This window comes from Harmonia axyridis, chromosome 3, assembly GCF_914767665.1.
Source record: "Harmonia axyridis chromosome 3, icHarAxyr1.1, whole genome shotgun sequence".
Lineage (NCBI taxonomy): Eukaryota > Metazoa > Arthropoda > Insecta > Coleoptera > Coccinellidae > Harmonia > Harmonia axyridis.
This window is the reverse complement of record NC_059503.1, coordinates 34,606,669-34,628,985: the sequence shown is the minus strand read 5'-3', so window position 1 is coordinate 34,628,985 and position 22,317 is coordinate 34,606,669. Positions and strand designations below refer to the sequence as shown.

Sequence of the window (22,317 nt, the reverse complement as noted above, 5' to 3'; positions counted from 1 at the left end):
ATAGAATCAGCAAGACACAAAACAACTACAACTACTTGGGAATGAAAATGTACTATGTCCTACCTACAGAAATAAACAAATGAAATCAAGAGGTATTCAAGAAGAAGGTGAAGTCCATTTTACTCGAGAATGTATGTTTTTCAACCGATAAATTCTTTGAAATCTCTATGTAGGTTCTTCAGCCATGTTGTCAAGTACACTGATCAACAATTGCTAGGGATCACTTATGAACTTCTCTTCATTTGTATTTTTTTCAAGTTATCTCGTGAATATCTGTACATTATATGTTCTCTAAGGAAAAAGTAAGATGTTTTGAGTTGATTATATCAAAGTCTTCCTCACTTCATCGGCTCTTGTTCACAAAATCGATTATTATCTGTAGGCTGTTACAGGTGGAGTGAAAAGCAATGTGGTATTTGTTATTAAATCTGTTTTTTTCTCTCGTTCAAACACATAAGGTGACAATAACTGAAGAAATGAGAACAATATCAGCTTATCAGTCATGCCGAGAAGACGTTTGGCTTCTGTGCAACCGGACCAAATCATACGGTGGATACAGGAAGGTTTGTCCCAGCGAGAAGTGTCCCGGCGGTTGAATGTTTCGCAAAGTGTCGTGAGTCGTGCTTGGAATAGGTTCATCCAAAACGACTCAGTAGCTTATGTTCATGGAGGAGGTCGGCAGCGCAGTACAACAGCTGCCCAAGATCGTCTTTTGATCCTCAATGCTAGGAGAAATCCCACTTACCCGGCGTCGCGGCTCAATAGATCACTGAGAGTTGCAACAGGAGTTCTAATTTCGAACCAGACTGTAAAACGACGACTACATGTTCGTGGTTTGAGAGCGCGTAGGAGGGTACAACATCCCCGTTTGAATAGGGAACACCGGGTTCATCGACGGCAATGGGCTGAGGAGCACCGCAATTGGACACTTGGAGATTGGAGCCGATGTTTATTTACGGATGAGTCTAGATTTCGTTTGGTCAACTCCGATGGACGTATTCTTGCTTAGAGGGAAAGAGGTCGAATGTATGCAGAACAGTTTATGGTACCCACAACAGCTTTTGGCGGAGGTTCTATATGTGTATGGGGAGGCATTTGTTTGAACCAACGCACAGAGTTGGTTGTTCTGCAGAACACCACCATGACCAGCCAGAGATATCACGATATGATTATTGAACCCATAATTGTTCCGTTTGCGGCTGCCGTGGGCGAGAATTTCATTTTAATTGACGATAATGCCCATCCACACCGTAGTCGTCTGGTTAATGAAGCGCTATAAACTCATGCTATTGATAGGATGGACTGGCCAGCTCGCTCTCCAGACATGAATTGCATCGAACATGTCTGGTCTGAGATGTCTAGACAATTGTCAACCATAGAACAACCGATCAATAACCTGGAGGACCTTTCTAACGCTTTACGGGATATTTGGACGAATTTGCCCCAAAATTTTATAAATCGTTTGATCGAAAGTATGCCTCGTAGGGTAGAATGCTTGAGACGAGCTCATGGGGGACCAACTAGGTACTAGCTTAACCGAAACTTCAGCCTTCTTGTGGTTTCATCATAAAATTTTTATGTTATTCGAACACAGAATTTTGAGTGTTCCTAATAAAGTCTTTTTTTCTCTCCAACTTTCCATTTTTTCATTCTTTTCTCAAGTGAACCATATTATCAACTGAAAATACTCTGATATCTGACTAAATTTATAATCTTGGAGCGAATATTTCAGAAATAAATTTAGAACAAGTAAGTGATCCCTATCAATTGTTGAGCAGTGTATATTTAATATGTGTGTTAATTTATGTCGATATTTTTGTAGATGTATCTTTTAAATTGTTAACTTGAAATTTTTTTATTGACATTTTCAGGCGAAATAAATATTATTATTATTCCTCTAATTGCGCATTATGAAGTTTTCAAAGTTGCAATTGATACTTAAATAAAAAGCAGAATAATCATAATATATATTTAATCATGGTAACAATTTAAAAGTGAATGATTCTCATACAAATAATTGTTTTATATCAAACCGCTAATCAAGAAATAAAAATTTTATAGGTATTTTCTCAAACAATTTGTTGGTTAACTTAGTCAAGTATTTCGATACTGCGATCCAGTATTCCTCTTTCAACTCTTCATAAATTTCTCTCCAATTGTCATTCAACACATTATTGATGTTATCTCCTAGTTGCTTGTTGCCATCGAAAAGATTATCAAATTGGTAAACGACATGTTCTGGCTGTCCTTCCAGTTTGATATTGGTCACTTTCAAATATGTCTCGTCATTTCTCTCGTATTTCTGAACTTCCATTGTCATTTTCGAGTTAATGTTTTCTGAAAGTAACATTTGAACTTTTACTAGTTTTCTTCAACAAACAAAGTACAGGAAATTGATCATTTGAAACACTAGACTACAAGGATCATCGATATTTTAGGTTGTTGATAAGTTGTCATAACACATTTTTATATTCATGCAGATTTTGAACTTCTACTATAGTAGATACTCAATTCAATCACTTCATTACGGGTGTGTTTTGCTATTTGAACAATGGTTAAAATATCGACAAAGAATCTGTTCTAAATTTTCCATTGTAATGGAATTTCATATGCTGAAATTCCTCATTGAATCGATAATATCAAAAACACTTGCTTATTGGTGGTACTAGGCAATCATATTCAGTCGAGCTCACTCTTTGCATAGTCGGCTATTAAGATCTTTAATTGAGCTTTACATAGCTTAAGTACAAGAAATGATGACTGACAATAATCAATTTTTTTTTCAAATTTTTCTTGTCTTACTTGAGTTGGACATAAATTTCACGACTCGACTATTGCCGAAATAACCGAATATTCTCAAAAAACTTAATTACTTCAGCATTACTCGGTGCAGTGGCGTACCCAAGGAGGGGATAAGGGGGATATATCTCCCCCCAGGCGGAATATACATTATAAGTCACAACGCTCAATGATTTAATTCTATAAAAATTTAATTAACGAATTCATCAACCAGCGTTTATATCAAAGGGCTTGATTTGATCCTCAGAGTAATGAATATAGATAGAGGGAGCATATGCAGTAAGCAAATTTGACATGAAGCGCGCGGAAATGAACATATATCAGTGATATGATATTTCACTCAATTCGCGAGTTTCTACACAAAGAACGCACTTATATGTACCAAAGTGAATCAACGTTTCAGATTTACTAGAAATATATTGAAATAAATATCTAAATATATCAGACATTCAGAAAACAAACTTCAAGAGCGCCAAACAACTTTAAACAACCGATGGCACTAGAAGAGCAAAACCTTGTAGTCCGGGAGCCAGTAACAGATATACATGACCAAGTTTCTCTCCAACGGTAATTAGTAGAATGCATCAGATAATAGTAATAAAAAGCCTCGTGAACGTCAGCCACGACTCGGCTGGGGGGAATGATTTAATGATTTCCTCTCAAACAAAAATTTACCGGATGATAGCTAATATGAAACTATATATATGTTAGCTGGCTGTATCTTGGTGGAAAAACCGTCAGCTGATACTTTGAAAGTTATTAAGTAGAAGTTAAGCGGATGCATCTATTGCTCATTTAAATGCATCAGCTGACCAGGTTTCCCTCGACTTTTTGCTAGCTGATTTTTTTATTTATCAAAGCAGTTTATAAACAATCAGCTGAAAAATTTTTATGTGGGAGGAAATGATGTATCTTTAATTATTCTCATTATTTCTAAAGATCGAAGCATCACACACGCCTGTGTTGCATAGAAAATAGTAAGGTATGCTTGGAGGGGATAAGTTGTATGCGTGATCGGGGTACTACGGCCATATTCAAGAAGCATTGTTATGGTAACCGTTAAAAATCTTCAGAAATGTCTAATGTAACGCCTTATTGTGCTTTTTGCAAAAAAAACAAACTATTATCCTAAAAACACTTGAAAATAAAATTTGAAAATTGTATTATTCGTTGACCTGTTCAATTTCGAAGTATTTGGATGCTATAGAAGGAGATACATTTTTTATGTTTCGAAGACCAATTCTTGATGCGTTTTGAAGGTTTTTTTGTACTTACTAAGCTTAATGGTAGCTTTTCCTTTGCCATAAACGTCTAGAACCAGAATTTTACCTCTCACTTCGTAATTGCTGTTTAAATTCACCATGGGGGCAATGAAATCGATTATGATCTTGCCTTTCTCTAAATCAAAACTGAAATGAAAATACAAATTCTAAAGAATATACTGTTTTCTGTTTTTGAATGATGCCTTTATTGCGGCTTGACTTGACTTGAAATCAAGTCGAGCTCAAGTCAAGTACTTTTTCAATCTCAAGTCAAGTCAAGTATTTATTTATCAAGTAGGTACTTGAATTCTATCAAGCTATATGATTTTAAGCATTGTGTAGTGTCACATCAATAAAAAACGATGAATTATTTTTAATTATTGAACTATATTGTTTAAAAATTATCAACTATTTTGAAATGGGAACCAATAATAAATCACTATAAATAATGACATAATAAAAATATGAAAAAATACAGTTTCTTAATATTGAGTACCTCCGTCGCTTGAGCTGATACTCAAAATGTTAGATTTTCAAAACTGCCAAAATCTACTAGCATATTTATGCCGAATTTAAAAATAAATAATATTCCATTTTAAATGCGAGAAAACTACTAAAAGTCACACTGGCAATCATAGGTGTAACGAAGGGGGTTATTGGTTGATTAGAAGAAATGAAAACAAATTATCATAAACAATTTGAAAAAAATCATAAAAATTCAAAGATTCTGCTTTTTCAGAGTGAGAGTAAACGCCCCCCATGAGTCAAGTCAAGTTCAAGTATGTAATTTTTCACCAACTTAATTTTCAAGTCAAGTAGTTGTTGAAATATCAAGCTACTTGGCTTGATGAATCCCTAATCACAATTTCTGGCGATAAATTTAACGAAAACAAAAATATATCAATATTAGGTATTTCATGGTAAACTATTCTACTAAAACGCTATTGAAGCTGTAAATGATGGTTATGGTAATTTAGATCATGACTCAAATTCATGATTGCCAATATTACCAATTCATATAAACAGAATATTTCAATTAATCGAGTCATTTTTAATTGAATTTTTTCTTTGTTTCAAATAGAATGAAACAAATCTATTTTGTCAAAAGTATCTCATTCTGGAAAATATATTCAGTATAACATGCAATCATGGAAATGTTATTGGGAAAGTTTTTTTCTTTGAAATAGTTGCTCAGCTATCCCCGGTACAAAAAACTATCAATATTGGTTTAGTTCAATCGAATGGAATTTATCATCAGAGTCTGAAGGCCCGTGAGGCCTCCGATGCACATCACCATCCTATTCTCGGATAATTTCTTTCAACATATGTAATAGGTATGCCTATTCAATTTCTCTAGACATCGTTGTTAACTTCAGAAACATAGAGCACAGGAAAACCAATAAATTATTTCATAGCATTGTAGAAGTTATACAAACCTCACATCATTCAATTTCGATTGCGATAAACCATGATATTCAACGTTATGGTAATTTTGAACCAGTTGCACCATCTTTCCAGCTTTAACAGTAAGTTTGGACACTCTAACAGGATCTAGAGGTGGAACCCCAAGCTCCTTAATGCCTAAACGAAAGGAAAATTGTCAGATGGTAACGATATATTACATTACAACATACTACAAACTACAACTTCTAAAAGAACCTTTTATATCTCAGTTAAAATTCACCCCCGCGTGGACAATCTATGTTCTCTGTTTCCATTTTCTTCATGTTCAATTGACTTTTTCCTAAGCCATCTTATATTCTAAGTGATTTAGATCGTTTAGTGAAATGATATGTACCGGGGTTTTTCCCCCCCCTTCAACTTTGTCACTAAAAGAGGTATACAAAATTTTTTCTACAAAAGTTTCACGAAATCGACTAGTGTTTTTGAAAATGATTTCACAAAACGAAATACATACACAGTGGGCAACATATTGACTGCAACTTCATTTTTTCAAATGGAACACCCTGTATATTTTTCTATATTTGGCTAGATCTTTTTCCCCTGACTTCAATATATAAAATATGTTTGCTCTATCTCTCTTATTCTGAGTACCACAGAGTTTCAAATTTTAAGAACCACTTGGCAAGCTAAGTCATCAGTTTTCAAGTGGAAGGCTGCGATAACTCAGAATGTCCTTTATTGAGTTATCTCGTTTGCACGATATATGATATACGTTTGTCATTGAATGAAACTATTCATATAATATGCACTACACAGAAGCGGAAAAATTTGAAATATTTTCACTTTATGTGAAGAACAATAAAAATAAGAAAGCTACGAGGAGAGAATATATGGAGTTGCATCCAAATCATCCAATTCCAATTTATAGTGAAAAACGTATGTCATATCATTGTCAACGAGATAACTCAAAAAAGGACATTTTGAGTTATCGCAGCCTACCTCTTGAAAACTGATTACTGAGCATGCCAGGTGGTTTTTAAAATTTGATCCTCTATGATACTCAGAATAAGAGAGATAGACCAAATATATGTCATATATTCTAAATCAGGGGAAAAAGACCTAGCCAAATATAGAAAAATATACAGGGTGTTCCGTTTGAAAAAATGAAGTTACAATCAATATGTTGCCCACTCTGTATATATTTCGTTTTGTGAAATCATTTTCAAAAACACTAGTCGATTTCGTGAAACTTTTGTAGAAAAAATTTTTTATACCTCTTTTAGTGACAATGTTGTTGAAAAACCCAGTACCTATACAAATTCGCAATACTTGCAATGTTTTTCATTCTCAAATCAGCGATTTCTGGTTAAGTCTCCAAGTATGTATTATTGGTTGTATAGGTACATAGCATTGATCTAATAAATGAGACAGCGATGTATGGGAATCAATATTTTAATTACTATAACTGTAAACTGAACAACACCTAGGTTTGTCATACATGACGCTTTTGATGTGGTTACCACACGTCACCCTAAACTAAACACAAGAGCATTATAATTTTCTTCTTCGTTATATTGCCTACACATTCAACATTTCATCAAGTTTTCTCAATGTTTACATATATGTTTAACTACATATTGTACTCTTTTTTTATTTTTCAAAGGAACTAACAAAGAAGGACAAGGGTGCGGCATTTTTCAAAGATCATCGGATTACCTTCCAAACAAGGTATCTCTCAACCCTCTTCCCATTTTTAGGATTGCTTAGAGGGTTGATATAAATTGATTGGAACTAACCATATATATAACCTCCTACGAACCAAAGTTTACCTCTTTTTTGATTTTTCCTAATTTTTATTTTATACTGTATGTACTTATTTGAGCTATATTTTATCAAGGTTGCCGCATGTATCAGATTTGAAAACAGATTTTTTCAAGATGAAGTTGAATTCATAAAAAAGAAATAATGAAAAGATCTGAAAAAATATTTATTTCTTGAATTTTTTTTTAATTTTATATTTCGAAATTACCAATTTATTGAATTCAAGGATACTTTATAGTGCTCATAAAAAAACTTCAATTGAAAAAATTTGATGTTCTTTTTTCAATACATAATACTGAATTTTATGATGAAAGCAACTTACAGCAGTTTAAGACACGCACAAACCGATTTCTTCATTCATTGAAAGGGCGTTATAAGCTCAGTCTTTTCCCGAGAGATGCGTATTAAAAAAAAAAAAAAAAAATTGGAATTGTGATTATAAAATCAGTGTTTTTTTCATATCTTTTATGTATATCGAAATCAATTCGTTTTCAATCAGAATTTCGATTTCAGAGATAAGAAAAATACAAAAAATACATGAAAATAGGAGATATGAGTGCTTGTCAGTTCATTTTTTCCCATTTATACTTGAAATATCAAATTAAAATTGTTATTTTTCTATAGACATACCTTTATATCACAAGACAAGCACCCAACTAACACCGGTTGACGCTGCTTGGATAGTGTAACAAAAAATGAAATACGAACTCTTTTCATACATATTTTTTTCATTCCTATCCTATCCGACCAACCAATGATATAATTGAGTATTTATTCTAAATTCAAAATCAACATTGTTTTTAATTAATAAGTAAAATCTCTTCAATTCTCTTGAATATAAATGCCTAGGGCTCACCTTCAAAGAGTAGTTATGGTTTTTTTATGATATAGACCACCTGATCTACTGTACTCACCATTGGCTAATAAAGGTAATGCACCTTGGATAGCTTCTTTCAAACATAAGGAATCCTTCGAACTGCATCTCTTGAAGTTGGAAGCTAAAGCCGGAAAATCAATTAATTTTTGGAACATTCATAACATATTCAATTCAAGTTCTTTATCGGTAATTTTGTTTTCTTACTTTATATTCATACTTTTTGTTATGCACTATTATTTTTACACTGCCTTACAAAGAAATAAATCAATCTCTCAATTAATTAGGAAATAGAAAATACCTACAGGGTTGGAACTATTTAGAGGGACACTACAGGAATATCGGAAACCGTTACTAATACAAGGTGACTTAAATTACAAAAAAGTTGCGTTATTTAGGGATGAGTATGTTGGTGTAGACAGATCTGAAATATCTCCAATGGTTCCCAAATTATCTCGAAAAATCTAAAAATTGAGATTCTCTTTTTTTTCGGTTTGTAGCCATAATCCAACATGGAGTTTTCTAATAGTGTTGTCAGATTTTTTCGGTTTTCCATTGTTTAAGAGATGCGATAGTCAATTTTTTTCTTGTAGACAACATTTTGGTTCTCCTTATGAAGTGATAAAGAAAAAAAATACGAATTCAACAATGTATTGCACTCTACAAAAGTATCGAGTCTAGCTACGAAAAGTTCTCTTTTATTTTTTTGTTTAAGTAGTAGACTCTTGCCAGAATTGTCGAATAACTTGTTCAGTTGTTATGTGAAACCATGACTAAATTTTTGTAAAAACCTTAATCTTTCAATAAGTAATGTCCTATTAATTACATAATCATGCTAATACCAACACTCTACATAGCGTATAACTGGCAATGTCTGTAGAAATGTTTCTACATAATTTAAAAAACTCAAGTGATGGTATCACATAACAACTGTCAACTTCTGGCTTCAGCTCACTACTTAAACAAAAAAATAAAAAGTAATCCTAGATATTTATGGAAATGCACTGACAGAACTGTTTACATGAAACGGTTATGAAAATACATTGTTATATCAACATGATAAATGATTTAAGTTAACAGTTGTTCACCACTATAGTTTTTTAAATTATGTAGAACAATTTCTACACATTGACAGTTATACGCTATGTAAAGTGTTGGTATCAGCATGATTATGCAATTAATAGGACATCACACAAACAGGATTAAGGTTTTAGAAAAATTAAGTGATGGTTACACATAACAACTGAAAAAAGTAACAAATTATTCGATGATTTTGGCACCAGTCTACTAATTAAACGAAAAAATAAAAAGGAAGTTCAAATTTGCGTAGCTAGACTCGATATATTTGTAGAGTGTGAAACATTGTTGAGTTCGCAATTCTTTTCGTTATCACCTCATAAGGAGAACCAATATGGCGTCCATAAGAAAAAAATGACTATCGCGTCTCTGAAACAATGGGAAACCGAAAAAATCTGACAATAACATTAGAATCCCTATATGTTGGATAATGGCTACAAATGGAATTTCGTGAAGTTATGTCCAGAAACAAAAGAGTTATACAGAAAAAAAAATTCGATTTTTAGTTTTTTCGAGATATCTCGGGATCGGGAACTATTGGATATATTTTAGATCTGTTCACACCAATACAATCATCCCTAAATAACGATATTTTTTTGTAATTTAAGCCACCCTGTATTTCTATCGGTTTTCGATATCCCTGAAGTGTACCTCTAAATAGTTTTAAGCCTGTATAGTCGAAAAAGCATTTCATCAAAAGCTACGTTTACTATTCGAAAAAAAGTTAAGAGGTTATGGAAAAATGGCTATAATGAACAGCATAGCTAGATAGAAGAAAACCATCGATTAATTCTAGAAGAGATCAAGGAACAAAGCGGAATACGTGCAAACCATTCAATCATTATCTACAAGATATGAGGGATCTAATGAAATTCTACACTTACTATCATCTTGAAAAATATCCAAGATCGACAGAAATGGTTACATGAACTCGACTAGGCCTTTATAATCCCATAATTATGAAGAATATTTCGACAGTTTGAATTTTTTCTTTGGTGTTTTTTTATTACAATTTTTTTACTACTATATCGGTACTCATCTTGCATTTAAATTTGAATCGGATTCTATTGCAAGAATGAATCCCTAAGAATAATGAATTATTGAAACAAATATAATGTAAAAAGCTATGAAAGTTTTCGAAAATAAATCTCAAGATGAAAGATCTTTCTCATGTATTAAATCATAAAATTCAAATGGGTGAGGTAAAAAATAATTGGAACGGCTAAAATTTGTTTTCGAAATATGCATGATAAAGCAATACACATTAAGGATTCAAACAATACTATATCTTTCATTATATTTATATACTCACGAAGTTGTTCTGTGATGGCTATTTGAAAAAAAGAAACAGCTAAAACACTTGCGGTCAATATCATATCGGTGCTACTTCCACGTTTCTTCCAATAATATTGGTCTTATAATATGCCTAATTTCACTATATAAATACCTATATATTCCGATTTCAATGAGATGTACTATAAACAATAATCTAAAAGATGTCCTTCAAGGAATATTCTAAGGATTGAAAACAATAATTATTCTATATATCACAAACGCATTATTCATAATTAATGTAAAAAGCGTTAAAAAAAAATCAACATGTAGTTTCCACTGGAAAGACAACCTAAAAACGATGGACATAATTGTAGAACAGCAACTTTATAGTGAATTTATGTAGCTTCCCTGGAACCTATTTTTTCAATGACAAAAAATTATCTTGTCACATTAGATAATGGATGGAATGATACTCAGCTCTCTCTCCTATAAACCGAACATAGCTACACAGGGTGTTGGTGTTACCGAATGAGTAAAAGATTGAATCCTTGTCGAAAATTAAAGGAGGATATTTCATGGGAACAGAAGCTCTTAGATTTTTCCTTGGAAAGTTACATTTTTTGAAAATGAAAATTTTTTTTTCTTGAAATTGCTGGAACAGTGAAGGAATGTCAATTTGTGGAAATATTTTTAAAATGAGGAGGAGATTTTGTTTAATTCTGCAATTCCTATTCTATATTTTCAACAGAACTTTTCAACTGAAAAAAAATTCTCGATTTAAGAATATTTGTTTGAAATAACGATTTATTGCGAAACTTTTTAAAATCTTCGAGTGTGTCCATAAAATCAATAATTCCCTAATGAAAAAATTAAATGCTAAGGGGTGTATGAACGGATATTCGTAAAAGAAATAGCAGAAGTCTAGTAGGTAGGGATCACATTTTGTTTGCAGAAATTCATCGGTAAAATATGCAAACAAAATGTTAATTCTTCAACTCTTCAACTATATCAACAGCAATCAAGAAATAAATTTAAATAAATTTGTTTTAATTATTGGAAGGAATGATCTGTGAACTTTTGTTTTTTTGAAAGATACCTTTAATTTTCGAAAAAAAAATTCAGTTCTTTAAAACTTCCCTCTTATTTCTTGACACTCTGTACATATTTTTTCCAATTATTCAGATAAAAACATTGTTAAAATCTGCCCGTAAATGAGTTGATTCTGATCTTAGAGTGAAATGTAAGCATGCCATTATGGATGGAAATTTATTTGTTTTTTTTTGTTTGAATTACATCAAAATATCATATATCCTTGAATATTAAAGGCACTAATAATTTACCTTAAGATAAATATAATAGGAATAGGTAGAAAAACAATGAGTTTTCATTTAAATTTATGCCTTTATTACAAAAACAAAACTATAGAAAATTCTCTATACACTATGTTTAGTCCAAAAATATATTTTTCAAAGGTATTTTCTCGAATAATTTGTTTGATAATTTAATCAAGTACCTCGAAAAGGAGTTGAGATAATCTGCCTTCAGCTCATCATATATTTCTCTCCAATTATCATTCAACACGTTGTTGATATTATCACCAAGTTGCTTGTTACCATCGAAAAGATTGTCGAATTGAAAATGAACGTTTTTTGGTTCGGCTTTCAGTGTGAACTTGTTGACTTTCAGATAGGTTTCACCGTTTTTCTCATATTTTTGAACTTCCATGTCCACTGCTCCACTGACATTTTCTGTGGATGAATATAAAAAATGTAAACTTATATTTAGTTCAACATTGTGTATCGTTGAAAATTGACCGATAGTACCCAAAATCTCAAAAGTTTTGAACCTTCGACTATATTAAATAATTTCATTGAACCTATATATTCTCATTGGAATTTTTGAAAATTATACAGGGTGTTTCATTGGGAAACGGAAATACTTCACAGGTGCATTGTTGACACCAAGGCGGTTCTGGAAATACAGGGTGTTTTATGAATTTTGCCCGTTTCTTTCTGAGGCAATATCAAACGAACCACCTGGTATATTTTCTCCATATTTAGCAAATATGTTCTTAATTGGGAGCCCAAACGTATCATGCAATAACCACCTTGAAAATCCAGGTCCGGGTTAACAAAAAATTATGAATCGTTTGAATCCTTTGAACCGTTTGAATTGAATTTCGCATTCTTGTTTGAATAGGAGCCCATTCTGCAACTTGTTTTAGAATATACTATTATTCATAGCCGAATCAAAGATCAAACGAAACATATTTTCAGTGATCCTACATCAACTATCTACGAGTAAAATATTGAAATGTATAAAAACTCACCTAATTGTATAACACAATTTCCTTTGCCAAATACATCCAGTACTAAAATTTTACCTTTAACAACATAGGAACTCTTGAATTCAAGCTTATCAAAATTTACTCCAAACGAAATTTTTCCCTTATCTAAATCGAAGCTGTAAAACATTTCAAATATACTATAATTAAGCATAAATAAAAAACAACTTCGTTTTCTATGACTATTTAAATGAGGCTACTGCTTTGAATCTAATGAATAAATATGAATTTCCATGAAAGGTCTACTCACTTCAAATCTTTCAATTTTCCTGTAGAAAAACCGGCAAGAGTGATTTTTTCATAATTTTGTACCAGTTGCACAAGATTACCAGCACCAATCGTTAATTTGGATATCTTCAAAGGATCCAAACTAGGTACACCAAGCTCCTTGATTCCTAATCGGGAGAAACATAATAACTTTATGCGGTTTTAATAGGAAAATCGAAATAAGAAATGAAAATTTTCAAAGAGAACCTAGAAAATAAAGTGATTTTCATATTTCTCTTGTGGTTTTTCATTCCAATTTTTTTTTCCTATTTAATATTCAATTTACTTACCACCACCAATCTTGATCAGTGAATCTTCGATAGCTTCTTCCAAACACTTTGTGTCCTTCGAACTGCATTTCTTGAAATTTGAGGCTGTAAAAATTATAATACTTATCTTTTCTTCGTATTTATTAAATGTTTTAATTATTGTGTAAATCTGTAATATTGCACTTCAGCTAAATTCAATTCAAAATTCAATATGCGACGGTGAGAAGATAGAACTTGTAGCAAACACGGGAAATTCCTAAAAGCTATAGTTTTGATTATTGATATCGTTCACCAATTACAATAAAATTCATTATACAATATTGCATGGTCATGTAATTACCAGCTAATATACAATGTGGCCTAATTTCAATTATTTAGCACTACAACTCAATAACTCATAAGTTATCATTATCTGAAAACATGTTTGAAAATGTAGTAACACCACGATACTCAACCGACTGTATGTTTTCCAATAAATACTGACTAAAAACAAATATTTTTCACAATCCATCCGATAGTTGAAGGTTTTGTGAGGCATCTTGGTTTCTTCATTGTTAATGGACAATGGTGTACACTACCTTTCTCACTCGGTTCTTTAATGCAGATTCATTTGGAATATTTGCGATTCATTCTTTCAATTTTTGGAAGAAACCTTGGTATTGCATTTTAGAATAAAATCACTGTTGTTTTTCTTATGAAAATGTATATTTTTCGTTTCATGTCTCGTTGAAATTTGAAAGGTTTATGACTCGTATCTCATTTATTTAAAAGATGAATTTCGAAATACTTATACAAATAAAAATGTTAACATCACCTTCATCGAGTTTGATGACTCATTTGGAAATCGCTATTCCGATTTCTGAAGCTTATTGACTAGTTGCATATCTAACAGTAACTCCATGTGTTATCATCAGATACAATTAGTTTTATGAATATAGTAGGTACACCCAGAATAAATTCATTCTAGCATATATCTTCACTGACTTATTCTATTAAGTTTTTAAAGATCGCGATAGCATTTCGTCACGATATTTGCAATTTTCGGATTCTGAGCCTGAAATGGTCCGGAGCAATAAGGTTCGACATTCCTTGGACAAATTTGAGTATATCCGTCCGTCAGGAAACAAGATCACTCAGAAACGGAAATTTTATTTATTCATGCTTTGGGCATTATATCAAATATGGTTACATGATTGGAACCATAGAAAATTGAAGAAGAATATTGGAAAAGAAATACCCGATATTTCAGAAACAATATATTCGATCTAGTTCAGATTCTGCTGGTAAATGAAAAAAACCGATTCATACAATATTTTGTGTTGATAGCGTCGTCAGAACTCTTGAAAATTCAAATAGAAAATCGACTTCAAGTTATAGTGCTTTCGTCATTTTTCATTAGACGGCCGGCAAACTATTTTATTTCCCAACAATGGAGATTGTTGTTATTTTAACATTTGTAAAATACTGAGTTCACAACGAACTCAAAAATTTTCATTTTAGGAGCTAATTGAAGCTGAAGCATATACTTACGCAACTGTTCTGAAAACGCAGTTTGTAAAATATAAAAAGCAAAAAAGCTCGAAATGACTTTCATATTGGCACTTTATTGTCTTGGCGATGTTACTGAAATAATTCAATTGGAAATTCTTCATGCTATAAATATTCCTTTTTTCGATATGAACAACAGGGTGGGAACTAACGAAAAACAAGTCTATAGCGTGACACCTTCGATGCACGCTATTAACAGCCTCTAATAACCAACAATCATAACATCCATATAATTTCAGTGCAAAAATGAACCAGAAATTTCGTGGTAAATGAAGATGGAAAAAAATAATAGCTTCGAATTGTCATTCACCACCAGTACTTCCAATACAAAACGTTGTAAGTGGGTAAAAACTATTATTATTTTGAGCATTTTAATGCCTTTAGATATTTTTACTTGTTAATCAAAGAAAATTTATGTTTCCAATAGTATCTCTCCATCGATAACATTTTTTTAAATGGATAAAATGAAGTAAAACTGAATTATATTTATCACTCAAACCTGGATGCACATAACACTCAGTATTCAAATCATAAACTTTTCCACTATGGATTACAGAAAAATACGAAATGAAATATGCAAGCAAATCACTTCTAAATCCTAGAAAATAACGTGCCTTATCGAAAGGTACAATGATGAGAAAAGTATCGAAAATCACGACTCGTTCAGTCATATATAAATGAATAAAAACTCAAGGTAAATTATCAAAACCGAAAGTTGAAGGCTTTCAGAATGAAATTTTTACTCGTTTTCTCAACTTTTTTTTTCGTTACAGTTTTTGCAACCATACCTCTTAAGCTCGACCTATGTAAGAAAGTTTGATTGAGAGTCAATATTTTTGTAATTGTTTTTTTGCAGCTAGACTTGGAGACCCGTGCAAAGGGAGTGATGAACATTGCTTCAAAAGAAAGTTTACCCTTCTTCTTCCACTTCTAATTCAACGTAAGAATATTTTCTCAATTTTGAGTTTTTTCGTATTTTCATTCATTGTTCTCCTGAGTTGCCTTTATATTTCTATTCCATTTATATGTTCTCAACTATATCTTATTGCTTAATTATATGTATTTTTCAATTCTACTATGATAGACTCAAGAATAATCATTATGTAGAATCCGGGAAACGAAAGGAAAACAGCAAATTTTACATTTTGGCTAATCATCTTCCACCTTTTCTTCCAATCGTTGAAAACATTCTTCATTAAAACTGTCATGCTGTCGAGAGAGAATCCGAATAAAATTTTCCAGGAATTCTAAAATTATGAAGGCTGGGAATTTGCTGTAAGAAATACAACATTTTTTTATTATGGTAGCAAAATAAGTTTTTTCTCTAGAGCAAATATTTTCATTTGATTCCTTGCATTTTATTATGTAACTGAGAAAATTAATAAGGTACGGCAATTGATTAGCTACCAAATTTTAATTCTTATAGCTTTCAGTAGAAGCTTTGTACATACAATGAATTTTTTTATTCATTAGATATGATTTCAAACATTTGGAGATTCATTATTGAGAATAATATACTAGAACTCTCTTCACATTGAGCTATATATCTTAATAATTGAATCCATTAAGATGAAAAAACCAAAAATAAAAAAAGAATTGAAAATTGACAATAAACGACGATAACATTCAGAATAAAATACTCTGCCCATGGGTATGGCACTATGCTTTCTCGTCCTACGTTCGCCGTATATTTCAAGAAATTCTATGAAAACATTCAGGATCTCAATCCGAATAACCATAAAAAACCATCAAAATAAAATTAGTACAACGTGATATATTTCACGTTCGCCAATGCGAAATTCATATCCGAAAGAACTACTTCTACTTGTGACGCGATCTCAATTCTCATACCGAATTTTCATAATAAAAAAGAGGCACTTTTCCGAAAGAGCTTAAATGCCTTCGAAATCGTTTTCGGCCCTATATCACTAAATTTCAAAGGACACCCGAATGTATGAAAAATGGTTACCGGTTAATTTCAAATGTTAGTATTGTTTTTTCGAGGCCTTTATGCCCTCGATAAGAAAAGCTGATCAGAAGACTTTGGTTAACGCTGGCTCCCAAGTTGAAGGGCATTTTAAGAAGACATAGCGATAAAATCTACAAATGTAATATTAATATAACCTTTGAACCAGGGAATATATTTGAATAGTTTTTTGCTACTTTGCAGGTAAAAGGGCTATTCTTCATTGATCGCTAAGGTTCTTTAATTTTTTAGGGTTATTTATCGTCTTCACTTTCATTCATAGGTTACATGACTAGGCGGCAAAATTAACGACTAAGCTGTTAAGGCTGTAAGGCAGACTCGAACCGAAAGTTGTTCGGAATTGTCTGACATGCATAAAATGCTCAAACGAGACTAGTGCAATATGAAGCAAATTCGATAAATTTTCTACTGTAAGTTCTGCGTATAATTCTGAATTCGATCAGAAATTTTGAAATGAGAAACCAAAAATATGTTTCCTCCTGAAAGTTATCCTGTACCTACCTTCGGCAGATATAAATTGTTATTCATTTTTCAGATCTTGGAATACCACTAACGATCCCAAAACTAAAGTTAGGATATGGTAAAGGTGTCTTACAACTGGATCAGACTTATGAACATATGAAAATTGATGGTCTCAATAAAGCAGATGTTATTGATTCGAAGTGAGTACGATTTTTTTTCGACTATACACTTCCAAACAAAATCAGACAATCATCTTCTTTTCAAAATTCCTGTTTTCCCTTCTGAAGTCATACGAAGTAGGTACCTTTGACTCTGCTATAATATTGAGTCAGAGCAATGGCGTCTCGACAGAGCGCAGCGTGAAAGTGAAATTTACGAAAATATGACTTGTAGAATTTCGAAATTCAAGTTAAGGATAAGCCATCCCTTTAATTTAATTTCCATTTGTTCGCAAAAGATTAGTTTTGAAAACTTCTTAATTGAATCTATCATCTAGCAGATCACAATGTTTATTTCTCGTTACAAAGCGAAACGTACTCCACTGATAAACGAAACAAATTTGATAGTTTTAAGCAGTACTACCATATTGACACTTTTAGTTTTGCGTAGGTATACCTAATTCTGAATTGCTATTGGTTGCTGGCTCTTCTGATGATCAACTCCTAATAATTTTTGGAATGTACCTATGGTCGTTTCAAGCGCAACAAAATTTCAAATGGTCATGCAATTTTCCTATTTTCCCATTAACGAACTCGAAATACCAACCTAGCCTGGAAATTTTCTTTGAAAGTGAAAGTTTTTCTGAAAGTTTTTAGGGTCGCATGGATGGACAGGTGTCACCATAATTTTTTAGATCATTTCCGACTCAAAATTCTAAAATTACGGATAAAAAACATTTTTAATCAAATCATAACCCAATCTACAAAAAAATTGCAATTTTCAATTACAAATCAAATGATACATATCATTTCAAAGGTCTTGTATTATAAAGTGAACGCATTTTGTCAAAGAAGAAGGATGGAATCAAAATTTCATAAGAATTAATTTTAAACTTTACAATTTCGGTCATATTTCAGGATATCCACAATACAGATGGTTTCATTTCAGATTCATTTATCCACGGGATTTTTTTTCTTATCATTGTTAGTAGCATAAATATTTCGTATTTCATTCATTAATTCCATTAATACTGATCTGCTTCTGAATATGTTCAATCGAGAAAACTGACTTTGGAACCTTCTAGCATTACGGCACATGCAATTTTATTATCTGCGTAACGTGTAATTTTCAGTTCTGAGAACTATCATCCAATCAGTTGATAATAAGCGTTTGAGAGAATCAAATTATCGTAATTTACCAAAAAAAACCTAATGATTGAATTGAATTGTAATACAGAACAGATTTTTTACAGACTTGAAATTGTCGGGAAGAAATGACAAATAGTTAAATGGAGAATTATTTATTTCAAGGTGTCACAATTAAATAGGAGATCCTTCAAGAAACAGATCACTTGATAAATATTCCCTGTTCAATTTCAATATATCTGTTAACATTTATAACCAATAAATTTAGATTAATTCTGTGATCTTTTTCAGATTAGATTTAGCAGTGGGTAAACTTGCCTTGTTTTTAAAGGCCAAAGAAATAAAGATACAAACAAAATACAACATCAATGGAAGATGTTTGGCACTGCCAATTTGGGGCAAAGGAGATGCCACAATCATTATAAGTTGGTTAAATTTTCACTCAATTTTTCTTCCAACAGTTAAATTGTTTATGCTCATTTGGAATTTTCTCTTCATTTCAGAAAATGTAGAAATCCATTTGGATCTTGCAATCGGTCTAGACAATGGAAAGATCAATCTACATACATGTAAATTACCCATTAAAGCAGGCGGAGCTCACTTCAAATTCAGCAGTTTGTTTGGTGAAGCCAGAAAGAAAATTTTGACACCACAATTCGAAAAAGTCTTCAACGATAATGCTCCACTTGTGTTATATGAGCTGCTACCAGAATTCCAAATTCAACTAGAGAAACATTTCAATGTTTTGTTGAAACCCCTATTGGCAGACCTTCCTTTAGATGCAATATTACTCATACCAGTTTTGGCTTAGAGAAAATATATGGATATATGAAAATATAAAAAAATATAATCCACCTATAATTGATTTTGATATTTTCAACTCGTACTAAAATTTTATTTATTTTTCAACTTTTTCATTCAATGAAAATAAAATATATAAACATTAACGTCTGTAAAAAGACAACAGTAATATAACACAAAAATAATATCTTCAAAATTTGTATCTGTCTGTCTGTTATTTACACACTTATCTAGGAAATTGCAGAACAGGTTTTATAGGCATTTTTCACATTTGAATTGAGGTCAGCTTGAAGCAATATTTAAGTTTTATCGAAATTCAATGGAAAGGAAAAATTTAAGAGGGTTTTTTACACGGGCTCAAACAAGTATAAATATATGGAAGCTTACTTCCTCTGATTTGAAAGGTTAATGAACAAAAAAGAAGTAGAAATTTCTTTTATTTTTTTTCTTCATGTAACATTTCATTTAGAAGTTTCCGAGGAAACAAATGTTAACTTTTTCCATGATTTTTTCTGATTTGAGGTTTCAGAATAAATTATCCGTTAGTACGCCGTACAAAGCTGTTCTCATAAACTATATGAGAATGAGACTTGATGATACCACACTGATCCTTCAAGCTAGAGATTATGAACCATGATTAAGGCAAAAAATAAAGAAATCAAATTCTTAAAAATTCATGTTTACACTGAATCAGTGGTAGCTTGTCCTATGAGGCAAGTGAGGCAGTGCCTCACCAAATAAATTCTGGACATTACACGTATTAATAGAATATTTGGTTAATCCATTTCATCCTCAATTTTATATCATAAGATAAAACACTGGGACTCTGATCCATAATATCCGTGCTCAATCTCACGATTCTTGAATATTCATCTCACTCCCTCTTCAAGAAGTGAACGGTTCGAGGCATGCCTCATGCGCTTCCTTGTCTAACGCGTTATCTACATCGACAAGACGAGAAATCAAGAATATTCCTACGCCTTTGAAGATGGCTTCTAAAAATAGATTTTAGGCATGCCTCGATCCTCGATTGTTTCATCGAGAAGGATCGAAGGGTGAATTCTGCACTATTCGGGTTAATCGGGAAGAGGGAAATCGGGTTAGTTTTCGCTTTGTTGTGATTTGGTGGTAGGGTTTGCTGTGTCTCAACTATCTCGTATAAGTTTGTCTCCGTGTTCGTTCGAAGTTTTTTCGAAAAGACTTTTAATTTTATTAATCGACTCAAATACTACCAGAAGGCAAAATGATTCCCAAGGTAAATGAAAATATTCGAAGCAATTTTGTAAATTTTTTGATGAATCAGCAGTATTTTTCGAATCATTTCTATAAGGATGAATTATAATTGAATAAGTAATGCGACCTGTTCCAGATATGAGTAGGTAAATGTCATGTGGATATTGGTGGGCTCGGAAAAACAAATTGTGTGTTTCAAAATACATGGTATGAAAATTAAGGCTGGATTACTGGCAGTAAAACTTTGAATAAATTATTTTGTGGGCCGTGAAATTTATTCTCAGCACTTAATATCTAATATTTGAGTCACATTTCCTTATATATAGGTATTAGTCTTGCCTTTGCCCTTTTTCCATATTCATATTTTGTTTTGCGTTCTCCATCTATACTGAAAACTCAGAATTGCTTTGTAGTGCCTGGTTGATAATTCCTTCTACTCTTGGGGCTTTTTCATTCACTATGATGTCCTTGTTGCTGATTCCTTCATGGTTTTTCTTTCTTGGGTAAATCATGCGCTTCTTTGAGCGCTGGATCCTTTCCAAATCTATTCACCAAATCGTTGCTCATCTTGGTTGTTCGGATTCAGTGGAAACAATTCTCCCAGCGAGTATGCAAATATTTTAATTTTATTTTCAATGGTAACTGCAATGAAATTTTTTTGAACAATGAACATGCGTATGAGTTGTTCTGAATTAGTGTTTAAGTTCAGGATCAGAAGAACATCTGTTTTTGTTGTTTCAGAATCGATTCTGAATTAATTATGAAATGTGAATGCAGTCCCCCCATCGATCTAGGAATTACGAAGTTCTTTTTTCCTATATGCGTACGCATACCATGGTTCATGGTTCAATCTAGAATAGTGCAAGTGTTGAAAACTGAAAATTTCCTTAAAATATGGAGGTGAAATAGAACCTATCACGGCAGCCAAAACGTGCTCTTGAATAATTTTAAATTTTGGTTGTTGAGGTTTGAATGAATCTCAAAGTATTCTGCCTCCAGCAGCAAATGTAGATTAATTCATTATTGTATCTCTAATTTAAAGAACAAGATTATGCATTCAGTACTCCTTGAAAGTGTTTATAATTGAAGTAGAATGAGAGTTCAATGAGAGACCAATGACGTAACTACAAACATAAAAATGAAAAACACAAGACAAAAAAAATGTACAATTATAAACTGAACTTTAAGGTAACAACTAGGTATATTGATACTAAAAAGTAAACTAGGGCCTAAAATAATAATGAAATAAAAGTATAAAATAAATCATTATATGAAGTAGGTCAAAATGAATACTGTTGTTAACAATATAAATAAAAAAAAAATTCTTAGCACAGTGCTAGTTGAGTAATTAATGATTTTACTAACTATCCTTCCAGTCTTTGGTAAGTTCTTCACAACTCCTGCCCATGACATTAATTATGTCATCTTTGTCCAAGTCAGAAATTAAATCTCTTTCCATATTCATAAAAACTAGGATAGAAATAAGATTTTGGCTTGAACTAAACCTAAGATTATTGATTGATTATTTTTAACTCAAAAAACACTCTTTCACAGGTAACCTGTATACAAAATATCGTATTTATAAGATAC

At 32.0% G+C, this 22,317-nt stretch overlaps 2 protein-coding genes across 2 annotated transcripts; one reads left to right on the top strand and one right to left on the bottom strand.

Moving 5' to 3' along the window:
* Positions 1-1,955: 1,955 nt before the first annotated feature.
* Positions 1,956-15,030, bottom strand: LOC123675276. Its single transcript, XM_045610621.1, has 10 exons — positions 14,923-15,030; positions 13,414-13,497; positions 13,107-13,251; positions 12,842-12,975; positions 11,961-12,260; positions 10,550-10,651; positions 8,201-8,284; positions 5,498-5,642; positions 4,075-4,208; positions 1,956-2,337 (listed from the first exon to the last, which is right to left on the bottom strand). The coding sequence occupies exons 1-10, from the start codon at positions 14,984-14,986 to the stop codon at positions 2,036-2,038; spliced, it is 1,494 nt and encodes a 497-aa protein (XP_045466577.1). The 5' UTR covers positions 14,987-15,030; the 3' UTR covers positions 1,956-2,035.
* Positions 15,031-15,597: 567 nt separating this feature from the next.
* LOC123676293 (circadian clock-controlled protein daywake-like) lies at positions 15,598-19,558 on the top strand. Its single transcript, XM_045612108.1, has 5 exons — positions 15,598-15,746; positions 15,797-15,880; positions 17,463-17,589; positions 18,985-19,118; positions 19,197-19,558. Exons 1-5 carry the CDS (start codon positions 15,671-15,673, stop codon positions 19,502-19,504), a joined length of 729 nt encoding a protein of 242 aa, XP_045468064.1. The 5' UTR covers positions 15,598-15,670; the 3' UTR covers positions 19,505-19,558.
* The last annotated feature ends 2,759 nt before the right edge of the window (positions 19,559-22,317 follow it).

What these genes read in the sequence shown, in the direction of transcription:
- LOC123675276 (XM_045610621.1), bottom strand. Translation starts at nt 14,986, where the DNA reads ATGAAAGTCATTTCGAGCTTTTTTGCTTTTTATATTTTACAAACTGCG. An exon ending in ATTACCTTTATTAGCCAATG is followed by an intron (nt 5,643 to 8,200) that starts GTGAGTACAGTA and finishes CCTTTCGTTTAG; the next exon opens with GCATTAAGGAGCTTGGGGTT. An exon ending in TCGAAATTGAATGATGTGAG is followed by an intron (nt 4,209 to 5,497) that starts GTTTGTATAACT and finishes TTTTCATTTCAG; the next exon opens with TTTTGATTTAGAGAAAGGCA.
- LOC123676293 (XM_045612108.1), top strand. Translation starts at nt 15,671, where the DNA reads ATGAAATTTTTACTCGTTTTCTCAACTTTTTTTTTCGTTACAGTTTTT. An exon ending in GCAGATGTTATTGATTCGAA is followed by an intron (nt 17,590 to 18,984) that starts GTGAGTACGATT and finishes GATCTTTTTCAG; the next exon opens with ATTAGATTTAGCAGTGGGTA. An exon ending in AGATGCCACAATCATTATAA is followed by an intron (nt 19,119 to 19,196) that starts GTTGGTTAAATT and finishes TCTTCATTTCAG; the next exon opens with AAAATGTAGAAATCCATTTG.